The 20,237-nt window shown below is 40.9% G+C and overlaps 1 protein-coding gene and 1 long non-coding RNA gene across 2 annotated transcripts in view; both read left to right on the plus strand.

The window, feature by feature from the left end:
• ANKH (ANKH inorganic pyrophosphate transport regulator) overlaps positions 1-20,237 on the plus strand; it is a 107,394-nt gene that overhangs the window by 55,923 nt on the left and 31,234 nt on the right. Inside the window, exons 3-8 of the mRNA XM_059854498.1 lie at positions 8,505-8,623; positions 9,714-9,797; positions 12,263-12,433; positions 13,022-13,156; positions 16,133-16,225; positions 19,712-19,807. Coding sequence (XP_059710481.1) covers positions 8,505-8,623; positions 9,714-9,797; positions 12,263-12,433; positions 13,022-13,156; positions 16,133-16,225; positions 19,712-19,807 — 698 coding nt within the window. The remainder of the gene's footprint in view (positions 1-8,504; positions 8,624-9,713; positions 9,798-12,262; positions 12,434-13,021; positions 13,157-16,132; positions 16,226-19,711; positions 19,808-20,237) is intronic.
• LOC132331284 (uncharacterized) lies at positions 6-6,163 on the plus strand. Its single transcript, XR_009487536.1, has 2 exons — positions 6-914; positions 2,360-6,163. It is a non-coding gene; the product is annotated as an uncharacterized LOC132331284 (long non-coding RNA).

Consider the following 20,237-nt stretch of genomic DNA (forward strand, 5'->3'; position numbering starts at 1 on the left):
GTCACTTCATGTCTAGTTAATATGACTTTTAATTTGTTTCCCTCACCCATTCTTCAAACTGCCTAAGCTGTAGGCTTAATATTTCATTTTGTAAGTACAAGAGGAGATGCAGAAGAGATGAGCTCTCTTGGGCTGGTATCTTGCCTATCCACGCAATTTTTATTGCTTTTTAAACAATATTAAGGCTATTAAGGAGCAGATTCCAAGCACAGGGCTCTCCTGCCTGGAAACAAAACATGCTGCTGATCTCTTTCAGTCAGGTGTGTGAGCAAAACGTTGATGAGGTTGACAGGTTGCCTAAAGCTGATAGCTCAGTGTTACTGTGAGGTAGTAATGATCAGCTGGCGGTATCTGCTGGGTTGGTTTGGCAGGCCTTCAAGGTGTGCTTGGTAGGGCTGTTTGTCATTCTTGATGGCATTCTCGGTGTACTCCTTCTGTATCTATTCCTTTGCTACTTATCTCACAGTACAAAACTCTCAGCAGGCAGGAGCCAGCATCCTCATTAAACTACCAGGTAGAGCTCTCTACTGCTGCTAGGCATCATCCACTTCTGTTGAATAATTAATCTGTGAGGAAGAGGTTAGTAAGAGCAATTTATACCAAACTGAGACCAACTCCCTGAGTGTACTCTGAAACAAAGAAAACACACAAGCAGACATAAACTGAACATTTAAAAAGGCAGCCACAGGATTTGCCAGTTTCCAAGAGACTACAAAAATGGGATATCGGCTCAAGCATCAGCCACAGCAATAAAAGCCATTTAACTTGGAAGACTTTTAACTTCATCCTCTCCAAGAACCCCACAAGATTTCTGCACCTTCTGGCTCATTCTACAGAGCTGAAACCTCTGGACCATAGCAAGGAGGAACAGGAGATTCTGGAGGAAGAAGCAGAGAGTGCACTGCATTGAGCAGGTAAAATCCTAAAAAGCTGAGAGTTGTAAGGGGTGGGAGGGAGGAGGTAATTGTGACAGCCTATGAAGGCATGTGTTGGTTGACAGGCATTGGACTGGATCAGCACCCGTAGGGTGCCATTCCATCACAGAAAAATGGGAAATGCCAGTGTAAAGGCAATATCCTGAATTGCTGTGAAATCTCAGAGTGGCCTCCAAGGGAGCATTCATTATCAAGCTGTTATTATCTCAAGGGCAACATGTGCTGCAGTTCATCATATGGAATGGAATGGAATGGAATGGAATGGAATGGAATGGAATGGAATGGAATGGAATAGAATAGAATAGAATAGAATAGAATAGAATAGAATAGAATAGAATAGAATAGAATAGAATAGAATAGGACTATTTCAGTTCCTGCCTGAGTAGGTTCAAGATCCATCTGGTAAACACAAATTTCCCCAGCTCTTACCCTTTTATTGGCTGCCAGCTATATTCACAAGCTCTATGTGCCTCCCAGGCACTACAGTTTGTTTTGACCATCATATCTCTTATTCCACCAGTGGTATGTGAGCCCTGTGCCCTGTAACATTTAGCTTTGCTCAATGTTACAGTCATAAAAAATGCTTACAGTTATGGCTCACTAGCCAGGGATTAGATACTGCTAATGTGTGCCAGGGATTAGATACTGCTAATTTTATAAGCTGAATCCATGCATTCCAGTTAATATAATTCACTGATTTCGATTGGTCACTTCTTAAACCTGTTTACATTTGAAGCTGTTTTATTGAGTCAGTGTTATAAATTTTGGCCCATTTGTACATTTGGCTCTCATATTTCTTTGCTTGGAATATTTCTTCATCCCCCAGAGCTGCTCTTCTAGTTGCTTACTTGCTTTTCTGCCAGTGCTGGTCAAAGATTTTGCCTTTGCCAGCTGGATAAAAAGTTATTTTCTGGTCATACAGTATTTTATTTTAAGCTAGAATAGATTTTAAGAAAGTTTTAAGTGTAACTATCAGATTTCCAGGTGAAAGACATAGCTGGATTTTCCATGTGGGACGTCTTATTGAAAGGAGGTGTTTGGAACAAAGGTTGGAAAACCTGTCAGCTAAGTTTCTTGCCTTTGCCTGGAAGTAGAGCCCTGCTGAGTTCAGAACCTCCAAAATGCACTCTGCAGACACTGTGAAAAAAAGGTGGCTGTGCTTACCATGCTTTAAAGTCCTGAAGTACAGGGCTGCACACAATCTTTCAGCTTTTTATGGTGACAGACTGCAAAATATTTTTTGGTATTTTAACTTGTCTATGCCTGAAAATATGCAAAGGCCACAGCAGAGACTGGCAGAGCGCCTGAGGGAATGGAGTTAGTCAGATTCTAGCACCAATTGCCTGGGTGATGTTGCCAAATGTTGTGTTCCAAGTTTCCTTTGAACCTATTTCAAGTCCTGATTATTTTGCTCTGACCCACAGATACACAGCCTGCCTAGCAGGAAGAAGAGAAGGAGTCCAGTGACAGGCGGCCTCCTAGGACCTGCAAGTGCTCCCCAGCAGCTGTAAGCCTGTCACAGGCTATCTGCAAGAGACACAAATACAGGTCACTGATGCTTGGTGGATGAACAAGAGAAACAAATAACACTTAGGGGACTAAATTTTTTTCCACATGCCATAAATATAGGGCTAAGGAAGATGACATGTCTGTCTGCCATGGACTGTCAAAGCCCAGGAAGAAACAGAAAATAAAAAGCCCAATGAAATAAGGAGTACCAAAAGGAAGAAAACAAGTGGTGGTAGAAACACAGTGACCACAATGAATCACCATATTTCCCACTGTGATAGAGACTATTTGCAGTCTACACACAAAGCTCCTCTCAAACAGTGGCCTCTACTCATGGAAAATATCAAACCAGACCGTTTCACCCACCTGACTCATGCTTCATTGCTTCAGCACCAGCTTCCCACTGCTGCTTCCCCCCTGGAGCTCACACAATCCTCTGTGCCAGGGACTGGCTGAGCTAAACCACTTGAACTCACAGCTGCAAGCTCTGGGTCCCTCAGTCATCACCCAGCCACATCCTTATGAAGGTCTGCCAAGTCCTCACCAGCAGCTCCTGTCACTCCCCTGTACAGGTAGCAGTAACACCTGAGAACCAGGTTGGCCAAAGGGATTCAAAGCCATGTTCTCATCCTATTTCCAACGCTGCTGTAAACCTTGTCAGTACAGTATTCCTGGACTGGCTGTTTCAGGTGTGATCTGGAATATAGTGTTCTGCCTTCCTTCCCTGGGCTACTTTGAGGGCAGCTACTGCCACCAGTTAGTTTCCTGGTGGGAAGGTCTGTGGGTCTAAAGTGTCCTGTTACTCAGATACTGGCTTTTTGGTGGCTGTAAGAGAAGGGATTCAAGACACTAAGCCCGTCTCTGCATATTTTTGACATCTTACTAAATTGCCAGCTTGACAGAGAAAAGTCATTTATATAACATTATGCTAACATAATGCGTTTCTTAGTCTTGCTCGTAAGCCCTCCATACTAAGTGAGCCTTTTAACATCAGTGTCATGAAGAATATGCACATTTCCTTTGGCAATAAAACAGCATTGTTTTATTGCTTTTCACTAGTTTACAACACAACTTTTCACTAGTTTACAACACAACTTTTCACTAGTTTCACTAGTTTACTTAGAAATGGTATACTGAGAAAGTTTGTTTCCTTTTGAATAATTCTCAGTAGTTCCAGAAATGACAGGGCAGCAGTTATTTTGAGGAAATATCCTCTGTGCTTTTTGCTATCCCTGATTAAAATCAACATGATGGATCATTGTCATCACCAGGAGAAAAAGGCTGGAACTTTAGTAAACTTGTAGGTTAACTTTTGCAGTAATCTGTGCCAGACTGGATGGCCAAGACATGTGAGTGATGTGTTTTGTGCCCATTTATTGCTGTCAGGCTCTGAGTGTGGGCCACAGATTGCACAGGGGAACACTTCAGCACTTCCTGGCAATTCCACTGATACTTTTGAACTTCCCACATGCATGATCACTGCATATACATTAAAAATCTCATAGGAATTGAGACATAGGTGTAATCCCACCAATTCCAGTGTAACAATACTGGAATTTTCCAGAGACTAGGAATTACAGAGTGGGTTGTAACAAGCTGAAGTATTTTTTTTAGTCAATCTTGTTCCGACGAGAACAAGACTGCACGGGAACAAGACTGTACATCACTGTACTGGGGTATACTAAACATTTTGTCCTGGAAAAAAGGGACAGCACAAGAACACAAATCAGAATATATCTGGGCTTGCTGCTTTCTCCATCCTCCTCCTCTCTAAATAAAAATAAAATGTTATTCATTAAACAGCATGGTCATTGCTAAAGCAGTACCATGCTTCCCTGGCTGCCCCCACCCTTTTCCCACAACAGGGGCAGTTTCTTTTCAACAAGGTACTCAGGACAAAGGAAGAAAGCCTATGACCAAAGCACTTTTGGATAGCAGTGCTTGTGTCTCAGTTAAAACAGGATAATTTTGAGACTTACAGAATGTTGGCTTATATGAAAATATTTCAGATACTAAAAGTCATTCATAGATTTGGGAAAATCAACTAATGCAATTTTGGAGGTAGACCCGAGCACAGAAAAATATAATTGCAGTAATCAGTCTTCACTGAGATGCTCCTAAGCTGTTTTGGTTTTCTTTAATTTATGTATTACTATAATAGGCAAAGAAGAAAAATCTCAACACCTTAAACACTCATCTGAGCTTTCACAGGGGGAAAGCAGAGGCTTTCTCTTCTGTTTTAAATTCAAGCTAACCAAAGACATAAAGAAATCTGTTAACCCTGTGGCATGACCAAATGAAGATTTGCTATTGTTTTTTCACATTGTTTTTTTCCTATCTGCCCAAATCACTTAGTTGAACAAATTAGCTCAGTGCATTAAACATGGTGCTAATAACACCAAGGTTGTGGGTTTGGTCCCTGTACAGGCCATTCACTGAAGAGTTGGACTTTTTAGTCCTTGTGTGTCTGTTTCAATTCAGAAAATTCTGTGACTGAGAAACTGGTGAACATCAGTTTTGGCCATGTGAACCTTCTTTCTGACAAGCAGCAGAATAGATTTGTTACTTACTTCTCGAGTCTCCAAGTTCATTTTTAAAACTGGCAGCAAAGTATGTGCATGGAATGTTTCTAGAAAGAACACACTTTAACCCAAAACCATGTTTTGGATTTTTTTCTTCCGATAAAGCTATTTTTGACATATGGAGCTCCGTGTCTGGAAGTAAATGGTGTCACTTCCTCTGAGAGTTTTTTTCTTTGTGATTTAAGTACAACATGCTCAGTAGCAGTCAGCTCCAAAATAACTACAGTACAGATATTTGTCTGAGATTGCTGGCATCATTAAGAGTGTGTTGTTTCAAGGGTGTCTGAAGTTTGTGTGGTAGTAATTGGCTAGCTAGAGAAATCAGTGTAGGGACCTGGAGATCCAATTAGGTGTACAGTTTTCAGTGTCATTTCTTGACCATCTGAGTCTCAAAACTTAACTGGAAAAGCCAGAAGCAAGAATTCCTGCTTAGCTTCTGTAGCAAATCTGATCCTTAGACATAGAAAAACAAATGAGGTATTAGAGAAGAGCAAACAGGCAGCTTGTCTTGGACTTGGACTTTTCTGTTTTAGTTGAAATGATGCAAGAAGTGGGAAGCGCCATCTGCTTTAGATTCATGTAATACTCTCTGGCTTTGTTGTCCATGTTATTAATTTTGTACCATTCTTCATAATAAGTTTGTAAGGTTGGCCAAGGTTAAGTTCTAATTGCATCAGCAATTGCTTGATTCATGGCTCAGTGACACATGCCTGTATGTTTGTCAGTGAATCTCAGCTTGCTAAATCCTTCTTTGTGAGGACAGAAATATTCATGGAAATCAGTGAAAATGATTGTGTGCTTTCACTGACATAAGAAATAGCTGACTATTTTGAAAATAATGTTTTAAGTTTAACCATTACGAATTTAAAACCAAAATCACATTAAAAAATGCAGTTAAATTTTTGTTTGACGGGGAGAGAAAAAAAAAATCTTTCAAGCTTACAGAGCTCAGTGCTGATATCCCTAGAAACCTTAAATGTGGTGCTATGAGTTGTAATGGTATAAATGCCTTGAGGGTTCCCTGCCAGTAAACTATGACTCTTTTCTTTAAAGTGAGAGTAGTTCAGCCTTTGACCCTCTGATTCTGTGAATTTTTCTGTAAGAGTAAATTTTAGGTAAAAAAAAAAAAATAAAAAACCCCACAATGGCCTTTAGAGACAAAAAGGTTACTGATTACTCACATTCTAAACACTTTAAAAGTCTCATTTAAAACAGATGAAGGACAGGGAGAGCAGGGAAGGGTGATTTCTGCAGCGTGCTGTGCTTCTGGCACTGCTCTGCTGGAGGTGGCCCCTCCACAGAAGCAGGTTCCTCAGCACATGGACCATCATTCTCAGTCCCTATCTGGAGGATAAGGTGGTGTGTTACCTGCATTGGTTTTTAAGTTTTTGTGCAGAAGTGTAAAGCACACTCAATGGAACCTAAGAGAAAGTTCAGTGAATCTGACCTTCCCACATGGCTTGCCTCACAGACCTTCCAGATTTCTTCCCTTCATTGAAATAAGTTGATTGAGAAATGTCCATCTACTGCCCTGCCATAAAAGCACCTTTCCACAGGGACTTACCAGGCAAAAAACCCTTCGTAGCTGAGAGTTTTCAAAACACCAAGTGAAGATTGGCGCATGGCTATTCATGCAAAAATATAAAGAGGCTGTGGTTGATGTTTGAACTGCAACAAGCACCTGAGCACTTAAGGGACTAAACTGCCTTCTCAGAACTGAAGAAAAGTTGGAGTCCTGGTTTAAAATTCTTCCCCAACCCTCTTCAAAGGAAACAAGGCTGGGAGTGCCTCAGGAAGATGGCTAAGCAACTTGGGATTTACTGAGTGAATTTGGAGACTGAGTCTAACAGTTACAGTTCAGGTGAAAGACATATAGATAGGGACCAGCATAGGAAAAGGAGGAGATTTTACCATTTTTAGCATCTTTCGGGCAGTCCTGGTTATCTGGAATGAGGCTTGTGGTTGTTCACAGTGCTGTCATACCACCTTCTTTTATTTTGCTATCTTGTTTGCACTATCTTATTTGGACTCAAATAGTCTTTTCAGTTCTGTTAATCATTTAACTGCTGTATCTCTAAGCCATCACAAAACAATGACAACTTAAACTCCTCTTTAATTGCTTCCAAATATTGTTTACAAGTAATGAAAGGCAGTTTTAGGCTAAGAGGATTGAATTTGATGACTAATGTTAGCTTTTGTCAATCCAGTTATGAGACCTGCATTCATGAAAAGGATCTTTTTCCTGAAATATCCTATATGAAGATTTGTACAAAGATAATAGGGTTGTTATAAATTGAAAATTAGAGAGATGTTCACATTTGAAATAGTTAACCTAGAAAATACACAAGCAGGAGAGAACTGAAATAAAGTTTCCCAGACACAAATAATTCTGCCATTACTTGCCTTGGGGGAGATCGGCCTTAGAGCCTAATAATTCTTTTAACATCTATTGCAAGTGTATAGAGGAAATCAAATAATGATGTGCAGGTCTAGAACATAGTTTATAAAAGGTTAAAACTGATTTGTATTATTTACCTCTGCACATTATATTTGTCTCCATAGTTCAGACTCCAGTCACAGCCTTTGTTATTCCTGGTTATTGGGAGGACTTTGGAGTTTTTAAAACAGCTGGATAACATGGGTATGAAAGGAACTGTAAGCAGTTCTGCAGAGACCTGTATGGGAACTTGCCATGTCTGTGCAGCTTTGAGAAGAGAGGCCTGGAAAGAGAGAGATGTCCAACACTAAAAGTTGTCTTGGGTTGAAACAGGACAGTGAAGAACATGCTGGCAGTCAGGAGTGGGAACCCCCTGATTTCCAGAGGTGCCCTGTTCTGACCTGTGGCTCTGGAGGTGCTGCCTCTAGAGAAGGAAGGAACCTAAGGCAGGTCAAGGCTGCCCAGGGACTGCACAGCAAAGCACAGTGTCCTGACAGGTCCTGGCAGAGGTGGTCATTAGGCAGAGTAAGGGAGGGACATAATGAGTGTGATTTGTTGCATGCCCTCACAAATCACAGTATCCTTTTACAGCTTTGGGCAGGTTTACAGGTTTGTCATGAGAATGCAGTGATAACAGATGGTTTCAGCATTTACAAGGCACCATATCCCATGAAATACACAATGCCTGGTGAAACAGCTTTTCTAACAAAGAGCCTTGATTTAATGAAGGAGCAGTAGATTTTCTGGAGTACCAGTGTGTTCATTTAGCAGACAGATGTGGCACTTACTATACTCATCTCCCAATCCAGCCCTTTGTTATCACGCCTCTGCCAAAGGTTACTTTAAAAAGAACCGTGAGAGCACTTCTTAGTCATAAACAGCAGCTGGTGAGGCTGCAATATCTGAAGCCCTTGCAGCTGCTTGCTAAGTGGATGTGTGTCTGAGCTCCAAGGCATTACAGCCTTTCAGGTACTTCTGAACGTCTCACCCAAGAGTCCATATGCAACCTTTGTTTTTCATTCTTATCTTCTTTCTTTACAGCATATAGTGATTTGGGGTATTACATTATTAATAAGCTGCACCATGTGGATGAATCAGTGGGAAGTAAAACTCGGAGGGCCTTCCTTTATCTTGCTGCCTTCCCTTTTATGGATGCCATGGTGAGTGCCTGATTCAGAACTGAAATTTAATGTTAGTGTTATGTTTTTGTGACCTTAGTTCACAAACTTTATTACCTGATGGGAAACTGAAGTATGCAGAAGTAAGGTGTGTCCTTGGCAAGCAGTAATTCTGTATATACCTTGACTCATCTCCTGCTACATGGAGAAAGCGTCTGAGTGGACTTTAAACATCCAGAGATCATGACAAATGTCAAAAACTTCAGCTGCCTTGTCAGAGTTACAGTTTGTGCATGTTGGAAAGCACTGGTCATCTTGTGATGAGCTGCACTGGTTGTCTATATGTGACCTCATTCTGATTTGTGGTGAAAGATTTGAATTGGCCATGCATTCCCAGGCCTTCAGAGCTCACAAGTAATAAAATCAATAATTTCTCAAAGCAAATTTGTCAAAAATATGTTTCTTACCATCAGTTTTTGCAAGCACAGGTAACTCCAGTATATCTCAAATACTTGGGCAAGAGAGCCACGCGTGGGGAGAGCTGCTGCTTCCCAGATCACCAGGCTCACTGCTTGTGGCCTGCACAACATGAAAATGTGGCAGCTCTCTTTAATGCCTCTACCTGTGTGTAAAACTGACAAAGGAGAACCTTCTCATGCCAACGCCTCCACCAGTTTCTCACTACTTTGTCTGCTTGAAACTGACAATAAAAAAGAAGTTGGATTACTTTTCCAGGCAGGACTCAGTATAACCAGTGGGCCAATGAGTATTACACTTCAGAGGTGCATCCAGCAGGTCCATTGATTAGATTTATCAAACTTATTAGATTTACTATGATAATTCATCCTGTGCAGCATCTGATTTGTGAAGGGCTGCTTTCTTACTAGATGTGCTCAGAAATGTCTATACAGTCTGTAAATTTATCCCTATTCTCCCTGCCAGCCTGACAACGAGGAACTCAATGCAACAGTACTTTCTCTGCATTAATGGCTTAATGTTTGCCCAGGTTGACACCAGCTACTGCTGCAGGTTGTTTGTGTACAATGTAGCAACTAGAAAACAGCATTCTTGGACCTGAAATCATTCACAATATCATAATCACCTCCCAAACTTTTCTCTGTCTTTTTTTCAGGCATGGACCCATGCTGGGATTCTGCTGAAACACAAGTACAGTTTCCTAGTGGGATGTGCCTCCATCTCAGATGTCATAGCTCAGGTAAAGAAGTCACTGTTCCCATGGTGTTATGGAGCAGATGTTTTCCTAAACAGGAACTCTCTAGTACAGTCTCTCTGTGCCTTCTCTCCCTTCCATAAGCAGGACACCAGAGGACGTAATCTTGTGTGCTGCCCTCTGACTGTTCATCATGTGAAGCTATTTGCTGGCACCTGTGGTTTAGGACAGTCTCCCTTGACTGGATCAAGTCAGTTCCCAGGGCTGTTTGCCCTAGGGTCATGTCCTGGAGCACTTCCACAGCCCTGCTTCATAATGGCTGAGAAACAAGTTCTGTATGTACATGTGTACATTTGGGGAAAAGAAAGGTCAGGCAAAGAGACCACAGGCTGCTACCAATCCTGAGGCTGAAAAAGTGCTTTCAAATAGATCTTTCTCTCTCTGTACATTCTCACCAGCACTTTGCACAGTTCCAGTGAAATCCTGAGCTGGAGGTGAAGGCATGATTCTTCAGCTGAGCTGTCAGTTTTGCACGTGGTGTCTAATCCAAGGCAATGCATTGTAAGCCACCTTCTGAGTACTTGTTACTGTTCCAAAAGGTGAAGGCTCAGAAGTGCTCCAGAAGGGGTCTGTGGTGATAATCCCTAGGTGACTCAGAGAAGACAAAAATGTTTTTTGAACTTTCAAAAGGGAGTTATTAACTACCCTGTTGCTTTGTATTAGGCACACTGAAAAAACAGCATTCACACACACTGTGTTGTAGCATTTAAGAAGCAATATACAGCCCTCATTTGAAAACATACAAAAATATTAGGAAATGAAGACTCCCAGCAACTGTAACCAGTTGCTGTAGTGCCCCATTACCAGCTGAATGGTGTAATGACTGGATAAGAAAGAGGATAGAACAGTACAACATTGAAGGAAATATGAAGTCAATGGCATTTGGTTCAATTTTCTGTAGAATTTTCCTTCCACTAAACGTAAGGAAACCATAAACCAGGTTGAACTGTTCATTCAGTTGCTGCTCTGTTTGTACGGTCTGCCCCACCACAGCAGTGCACTAAATCCCTGGAGATAATACCAATTACTGCAAATGACCTTAACCCTCAGGGTCTGCTCTTGTTCCCATGTGACCTACAAAGTTTCCTGACCCTGGCTGTCAGGCCATGTGCAGCTAAATACAGAAACAAATTCTTATTTTGGCCGTGCCCTTTCCACAGCAGTTGGTGAGGGGGGTGCCAGGGTTGTGAAGAATAAGACACCTGTTATCTTCTCTCAACAGAATACTGCACAGGGCAAGAGCAAATCCAGAACACAAAAAGTTGTGGCTGTCATAGCCCAGAACTCTACACCTACATATGCACCCCACACAGGGAGTAGGGGCACAGGCAGCAGCCACTTTTTCTTTTTCTTCTTTTCTTTTTATTTTCTGCTTTTTCTTTTGCTTTCTTTCTTTCACTTTTCTTTCATCAGCTGGATGTGCACACTCTTTGTGACTGACTTTGCTTCTATGTACTGAAAAGCAATGTTTTTGTAGGTTTGAAAACCCTCATAAGCACTGTGGCCTGACTCAGGAACATTTGCAGAGCGTGGCTTTCCTTAGCTACTTCCGCAGCTCTAGCAATGAAGGAGAGAACCTGCACCTGAACAATGTGTATTTTATTTCTTGTAACTCACTTGAATGCCAGTATGTCCTGGCAGGATTGTCTTGGTTCTGCTCCTCACAGCACCAAACACAGTTGGCTTTCCAGTTGTGCCCCCCATCCTGAGTCATTTGGAATTTAACAGGCATTTCATCCACTCTGTACTTAACAAAGAGAATAACATCATATTAATCAGTTCCTTTACATTTTATGGATTAAACATTTAGTCTTAAGAGGCTGAATTATGAACTGTTCATTAGCCTGAAAGTTTCCATTTAATTTACATTAATGTGGCTCTCAGCTGCAAAGCAAATAATGAAATAGTGAAATTTCACTTGAAAAAGCTGAAAATTAGGTTGACATAAGACTTCCTGCTCCTAAATGTTGAAGTGAATATTTTAAAAATCTGGCTTTTTAATTGTCACTACCCTCCCCACTGCTCAAAAAAAAAAAAAAAAAAAAAAAAAGCAACCAAAAAAACCTACAGTAGGGCTTGGAAGCTGACCCTAGAAGCATGTCTCCAGCCTCAGTGTGTGTCAGAATAGCACATTCTCCTGGGAAGGGTGACTCTCAGCCACATGCTTGCTGACAGACCCTGCCAGACTTTCATGCCAGCCTTCTCCTATTTATGGGTTCTAGTCTGACACCTGCCCAAACTTCAAGTCCTGTGTCATAGAGTATGAAGTTAACTCCTGTTCTTCTCATGTACATGACCAAATACTGGGGGCTCCTGACTAAAGTTTCTGTAGAACTGTAGCCATGCAAGTTCTTGCTTAGTAGGAATCAGACAGGAATCAGCCAGGAGGTGTGTTGGCCCTGGAGAAGCATCCAGACAAATTGTTAATCATCTGTTTGTTTTCTCTGCAGGTTGTTTTTGTAGCCATTTTGCTTCACAGTCACTTGGAGTGCAGGGAGCCTCTCTTGATCCCAATCTTGTCCTTATACATGGGAGCACTTGTCCGGTGTACCACGCTCTGCCTGGGATACTACAGGAACATCCATGATGTTATTCCTGACAGAAGTGGGCCTGAAATGGGGGTATGTCTTCATGCTTGTGGTTTTTTGAACTCAGTAATTTTACATGGGGTTTTTTCGTGTTGTAATGCTGCATTAAACCACTGTGCATGAAGGGCCTTCTCTCTGTCCTGCAGGAAAAAACATTTTCAGTTAAAGAGGTATGGTGGAAATTATTCCAGCAAGAGCACATGGGACACAATGCCTTCCATAGTTTGGATGTGTCAGCTGAGGACCTCTGTACTGAGCTGTAAGACAGCACAGCGTGAACTGAAGGAACAACCTTCATTCATATGGAAGAAGATATCAAAATTTCTCTTTTTCTTCAAATGTCATATTGTTTTTCATGGAGCTTTGTCTGGTAGTCAGAAAAAATTATGCAGATAGATACCTTATGCATTATTTATTGAGATCCATGACACATCTTCTTTTGAATCAGTATTGCTACCATGAGTGAAAATATTTTAGGCTCCTTATATTGAAAATTATTGAAATTAATGTACCAAACTGACAATGGATGGGAAAAGCAGAAAACCTTTCTCTGTGCTTTTGGTCCTGTGCTGCATGTTTTTTTCCCAAACTCACTTTATTTATTTTTACCCTGTGTTGCAGGGAGAAGCTACAATAAGGAAGATGCTGAGTTTCTGGTGGCCTTTGGCATTAATTTTGGCAACTCAGCGAATAAGTAGGCCCATTGTCAACCTTTTTGTCTCCCGGGACCTAGGTGGCAGTTCTGCAGCCACAGAGGTAAGAAAGGCAGTGCTCTCCTTTACTGCAAATGATCATTTCCATGGCATTTCCTCTGTGCCTCTCTCCTCAGCCAAGCTAACAAGAAAAAATTGCCTTAAGTACATTTCTCTCTAGTGCTCTTTTTATGCTTGAAAAGAAGATTGCTTGGACTCTCACCATGAGCCCTTCTGCCAGGTCTACTGGGACCTCACCCTCAACAAGTCTAGTAGAATTTTTTTTGCTGAACAGTGCCTGCATCCCAGGTTTTCATGCTCTACACAAAAGGACATATAGTCTGGAGCATTTAGATCCCAGAAATTTTAGGACAGTTGACAGCAGTCCCATGTCGTACTCTTTCCCGTCATGTATATTTTATGGCTGTACAAACTGAAGTGAAACCACTGTTAGCAGTCAGTGAATCACACAGAACAGTGCAGAGACATAAAAAAGCACGTGTTAAAAAAAATCTGCCTCCTGGTTGGAATATGAAATGCACCCTGTTTCTCTTGAGGAATTTCAGATTACTCTAGAAGTCTCCTACAGCTGTTGGGAGGCAGATTTCTGATTGTGATGCAGAGCCTTTACCAATGCTCACCACAAGCTGACCCATTCTCCTAAGAAGTCTGGGGGACTTTTGCTGCCAGTTTCATGTGAGGATGTCCAGATGCATATAGCCATAGGATAAGCAAAGCTGTAGATACTAAATTAAAAGCAAAATTCAAAGAACTGCTGTTAATTTGTCATACATGATATGGTGTATTTCACTCACTCAGGAGGTGCCAGAGACTGCAAATAAACTGTGAGGAAAGAACTTAGGAAACAACACTCTTACATATGTGATTCAGGGATCAGTCTATGTGTTAACAGTGGCCTTTGTACAAGGGGAGCCAAAAATTAGCAAAGATCAGTTTTACATTTCTTGGTGAGTTTCAATTTTAGATGCATCACATTTCATGGCTAGCCAGTTCCATTTTGTTGCTGGTAGGATGACTCCAAATACGTGTCACAGCTGGGGATTTACTGTCAGTTTTACACTAACAGTAATGGTCACATCCCAACTTTCTCTGATTTCTGAAATAATTGCCTTTGCAAAGGGAGGTGCTGACAACACAGATAACACCAGTGTCTGGAGTATCTGTATCCACAGGACTTCTACAGGACCCCTATTCAAGAACAGCAGCAGCTTTCCCTGTGGGCAGGGAGTCCCTGAGAAGGACTGGGCTGTAACATATCTATGAGTATCACAAATCCACTTGCACTGTCCAGCTCCCTCTGCTTTGTTTGGACTGCCAGCACAGTTGTGGTGATTGGGCTACCCTTTTGGTGGTGGCTTTCATTGGGGCCTTTCTCATCTGTCAAATACAGGTGCTAGACATTCAGGAAAACTTTCTTGCATGTATGTTGGAATAACACTATTTGAGGAAAAACACTGGGAAAAAATCACTACTAAAAATTTAATACTTTAATCCAAGCAGAATCTAGCATACACAATATAGTGGTGAAATACTAAGCAAAACAACTTTTATATTCCTTACTCAATTTAACCTACTTAGGTTTCATACAGATGGAAATTCTGTTGAAAATACAGTAATGGGAGGGTGTGTAATTAAAAAATGTACTATCTTAAATTTCCAATTTGTTTTATTTGAACCAATTACTTTTCCAAGGTACATTAAACATTATTAATGCTATTATTAGCAGGGAAGGATCTATACCACTCTCTTCCTCTCTGTGGATATCATCACATTCCACTCTCTTTTTAAACAGCACAGGGAACAAATTAGCTAGCTGCATGGTCTTGTGTTTGTATAGGTCTTTTAACCAAGCAAAGACAGCAGTTTCATTTATAAAGGGAGAATGGGCTCAGATAATCAAGAAAATGTATTTTGTAAGTTTGGGAGTGAAACAGAAACAGCAGTGGTTAAAAAAAGGTCTTTCTTAACACTACCATTGCCAGATGTGAAATGAATCAGAAATATGTGGATTGTAACAGATCTGAACTTGCAGACAAAAGGCACCCAAGTACTTTGATTTCTAGAGTTAAGAGAGTCAGGCAGTTCTCAGTACAGATGCATGCTTCAGCTCTGAGGACTAGAAAATTTGGTGTGACAGTAGATTTACAAGTAGCCACAGGAAGAGCTCCTAAACACCCTTCCTACATGAAGGACATGTATTTGGATTTTTTCTTCAGCAGCCAGAAAAATCACCAAATTATTTCATACATTAATATGGGGGGGAGCTTATGTCTTTGATAAACCTCTTGGACTGTACTTATGGGAGAGTAAAAGGGCAGTGAATTGGTAAAATTTCAGGTAGTGAATTTTTTCTTGTAATAAAATAATAATAATAATAATTTTTTTCTTATAATAAAAATGTTCACCTGGAATTGTTTTTTTCTGGTGTTCATTGATGAGCACCAAAGTGGGCAGAGGTAGATTTTTTGGTCTCATTAAGTGCCTCCTGCCTCCAAGCAGTCATATTGATGTCCAACCTCAGTCAGCCACTGAGATCCAATGATTTGTATACAGTCTGCCTTACTTGAAGCTATTTTATTTATGGATAACCAAGTAAAATGTATATAAATTGAAATTATGTGGTATGATCTAAAACTACTTTGAGCTGAAAGGCATTCTGCTGCTCAGGTATCTGTAAGCAAACTAACTCAGGAGCAATATGGGAGGAAGGTGTTGGCCTGGTAAGGGGTGCACCACAGTTCAAATTAACTATTATCTCAGAGTATCAGAGTGATGGTGGAATGACAAAGTTGACTTAGGTAACTTCATGGCACAAAAAAAAAATTCAAAAGCTTAAAATGCCAGGCCAAATGATGGCCATTTTGATGGTCCTCCTGAAGCAAAAAGCTTCCAGTCCCTGGTCTGGTTTTGCATTGTGCCAAGGTCAATGTGGTGATACTGGTGGGCAACAGCAGCCTGTGTTAGTTTCACTGTTGTGTTTGAAGATTTGAGGTTCATGTTTCTCTGTCTCTGTTCGTAGGCAGTGGCGATTTTGACAGCTACATATCCAGTGGGACACATGCCCTATGGCTGGCTGACAGAGATCAGAGCTGTGTACCCTGCTTTTGACAAGGTGAGTGTCCCTGTTAGGGCTGTCATAAATACCTCTTGTGGGGTTTTGTGTGTGGAGTTCTCTTAGTTCTCTCTGTTTGTTGTTCCACTGATAGGTTTTCTTAAAATCTAGTTAAAATTAATTGGCCTTCAGTGGCTTCAAGCTGTTGCCTGATTTATGATTTTAACCTTAGCTCTGTGTTACAAGGTATTAAGCTGCTTTTTGGATAGATAGGTGCTGTAATTTTAGGGATTAAAAAAAGTTCTTGCTATGAGGTAGCTACTCAGGTAATGAAGTGATTTCTCAGAAAGTGTCATCACTGAATGAGCAAGCTCACGTCTCCCCTCCGGATTTTGTGGTATCTCTCAAGTGGCTTTGGATTCATTTGCTTATGTTAATATTTAGCAAAGGGTGTTTCATAGGCTGACACTAACAGAGATAACAGACATTCTTTTAGTAGGACTGACTTAGCTGACCAAGGCTATGAAGATTTTTGTTGGTAAATCATGTAATTATGTAAGAATGCAAGGACTGCTCCTGGACCTGAGCGCAGAGCAAAAATTAAATTTGTTTCGTCTCTTTTTTTGCTCTGATTTATGACTGGTACTAGTCCATATGTTATGCAAAGAACAGTCCTGTCCTGTGACTCCAGAATTCAAATGCCAGATCGTCTCCTTCCCTTTATTTACCAATTAGTGACTGAACTTTCTGGTTTCAAATACTCGTGAAAAATATGTTTGTTTTCTCTGGAATGTATTTAACTGGAGCAAGCCCTCTTTAATGTCATCCACCATATTTCCAAGGAGAATTTAAAACCAACACGAAGTCAAATCAATCATAACCTCCTAACCTGCCTGTGTACAGCTCAATTGACCTGTCAGATAAAATACCACATGTAGGCTTTCTCAGAGGCCATGCTGCTGGAAAGAAACTGCAGATGCATACCCAGTGAACTGCAAGATAAAAATAGTTTGGGACAGGAAACTCAGGAGCTGCTAACCTCATTTGATGCAAGCCACAATCAAATGCACTATTGTCAAAGCAGTAGTAACAGCAATTAAGACTCCTAAATTCAGGTCTCATTTAGCTGGTGAAAGATGCACTGACAACTGCAGTGGTGACAGGATTAGACCATGATTTGTCCATTTGTTTATTTCAGTTAAATGGCTTCTCACAGGGCTCTTGTGGGACAATGTGAGGAAGAAAATGCTAGGGTAAGGCACAGATGGGTTCAGTTTATCTAACTGCTGGAAAAGTACTCATGGGAATTTTAGTTCCATGTTTGAAGAGCAATTTGTAATAAAATGTACAAAATGAGGTAGCAGCAGTATAAAGGGTATCTCATCCTGGCAACCATATGTGTAAATGCCTTCACTGTACTTTTTAGACAATAAATACCGAACCTGAAACCCACAGTGGGTTTTTGAAGATTGCTGTGAGAATTGCTTTTCCCTTAGTCATGCATCACCTTGTGTCACTGTGCCTTCCAAAAGCTTTGTTTCTGTAACATAGGTCTTTCTCAGAAGAATCCAGATAGAAACAGTTTTTTATTTCTGGATCCTGTAAGGTGTCCATTGTGATTTTCAGAAGCCAAAACTGTGTGTTGCATGCAAACTCCCATTTTCTTTTGTCAGTTATTCAGGAGGCTGGCATTGCTGATGGCCGTCAGAAGCACACTGATGGGATTTGAAATGCCCCTCTTCAGGGGTTCTACTGGAGAAGTCATTGTTTTCTTCACAAGGGAAATCATCTCTCTTCACATTTCTAAGAGAGATGCAGGGTCCTACTTCAGTCTTTAATGAGACTTTGTGTCCAAAGCAACCCCATGGCCAAGCAATTACATTCAAGTTAAGGGTTACTACTGACATTTTGGAAGAGAGCAGGCATATGGTAGTTCTGTGCTCTCTGTGCTGTTTTATATGGTGACAATGCCATTGCTCCTAATGGACCCTGCCACCTGACTCAGTGCAACACCAATTCTGAGATTTGTGAATGCTATTTATCTGATGACTAGATGGGAATTCTTCTTGCTCCATAGTGTTTTGTTCTGAGGACTAAATAGTGTGGAAGAGTTATGACCAAAGAGTGTGTGGTCAAGAGTTGGAGCAAAGGGCAAGGGCAAGGGCAAGGGCAAGGATAGCAGCAGTGAGGTAGGAACAAATAAAAAAACTTTTTAACTTTTTCTTAGCAGCCCTTTTGGATGCCTTGTTTTGGGTGTGCTTTATTTCCTCTTTGTTATTTTAGGCTTGTTAGAAAGTTGACCCATGCAGCAAAAAGTTCATTTAAACAGTGGTGAGTGATATAAGCAAAGCTTATCCTCATATCTGTGAAAACTAACAGCAAAGCAAAGCATTTCTTCAGAAACACAATTAATAATAATAAATGCATGAAAAAATGTTTACAGGGAGTTTTCATAACCTGTTCCCAAAAAGGTCAGAGGGAGTGACTTCCTGCAGGAACATGGGGCTATCTAGGTGCAGTTGCTGCAATGATTAGAACAAAAGCCTTAAATTGCAAAATTCCATCAAGCACCTGGATGTGTGTGGAATAGTGTACTGTTCACAGTGCTCCACTCCCCAAATGTGCCTGCAATAGTTCTATTTCTCCTACAAATGACTCCAGAAGAGAAGGTTGACTCTGTGACAGGTACTGCTGCTCTACCCAAGTTACATCTAGGGTGTATAAATGTACATCTCACAGTACAGGTTTCATCAGCAGGTGCAAAAACTTGTGTGTCTCAAACAGTCCCAGGGTAAATGCAATAGGAGACCTAACAGCCTCTTCCTTAAGGGCTCCTAATGGTATCCTGCTTTGATATCCCATCCTCTCCTTTCACAGACCATTTTGTTTGGTTTTATGCATTCCCCAAGGGCAATTTTAAATCTTCAGCTTCATTTGCTCTATTAGACATTTGGAAGAAGGCTTTTGGTGTTTTAAATAAAACTTTGCTGCCGTGTGAGTACAGAGCCCATGTTCAAGGTGGAACATCTAATAGTCCTAATTATGTTCTGTTCATTAAACTGCATTAATGGAGCCAGCTGTTCCAGAAGCTTTGTTTGTATTACCTGCTTGTCTAATTGGATCAGTAAGGATGCTTGCATTCTTGATTTGGTACCAATTTGTGGTAAAAGGGAATCAAATCCAGTTTTTCCTGTGAAAACATGCTACGAACATTAAAATAAGGTTTAAAAAAAATCATGTGGTGTTTTGTTAGAAAGAGATACCAACCTTTTTGAAAGCTGAGTTTGTTAAATAGGACATATTCTTTGGAAAAGCAGGGAGATTACTCAGGCCTCAGTGACTGTAGCAGCAGTTGCTGTCAATTTAAGCAGAAAATGTTCTGTAGTGGCACAAAGTACTCAGGAAGCTCTAGGTTATAAAGCAAACAAGCCAAGTCAGACACGGACAGGCACAGACAGTCAGGTCCAGCACATGACCCTGGTGCCAGCAGCTCCTGGTAGTCTGGAGCCAGGCTAATGCTCACTATCTCTCTCTCTCCTGCCCTAGAATAACCCCAGCAATAAACTGGTGAACACCAACAGCACCGTCACAGCCACACATATCAAGAAGTTCACTTTTGTCTGCATGGCGCTGTCCTTAACGGTAAGAAACCTTTCTTCAGCTCAGTGGTTTTCGTCTCAACCAGAAAATTGCCTCCTCTACCTAATGCTAAAAGCACTAGCAGTTTAAGAAAGGTGAGTTGTCTTGTCTTGTGAAGCTGTGTTGCTTTTATCTGGAGAAAGAAGTGTGATCATAGTATTGGAGTAACAAGAAAATCAGCTGTCATTAGCTCAGGCTAGATATCTAAAAGGTTGGAGTTACTTCATTTTATTTTCACTATTTTTCATTTCAAATCAGCCTCCCACGCAAAAAGATATCAGAGACCTGCTTTTCTTTTCATCTCCTTTTGTTTCTTTTTTTAAATGAACAAAACTTCAGGTAACCAATGTGTCAGGAAGACAAAAGAATGCATTTGTGTCACATGCAGTGGGATGGCAGCCTGTCCCTGAGAATTTTTCATTTACTGTGAGTG

Source organism: Haemorhous mexicanus, chromosome 1 (genome assembly GCF_027477595.1).
Source record: "Haemorhous mexicanus isolate bHaeMex1 chromosome 1, bHaeMex1.pri, whole genome shotgun sequence".
NCBI classification, from domain to species: Eukaryota; Metazoa; Chordata; class Aves; order Passeriformes; family Fringillidae; genus Haemorhous; species Haemorhous mexicanus.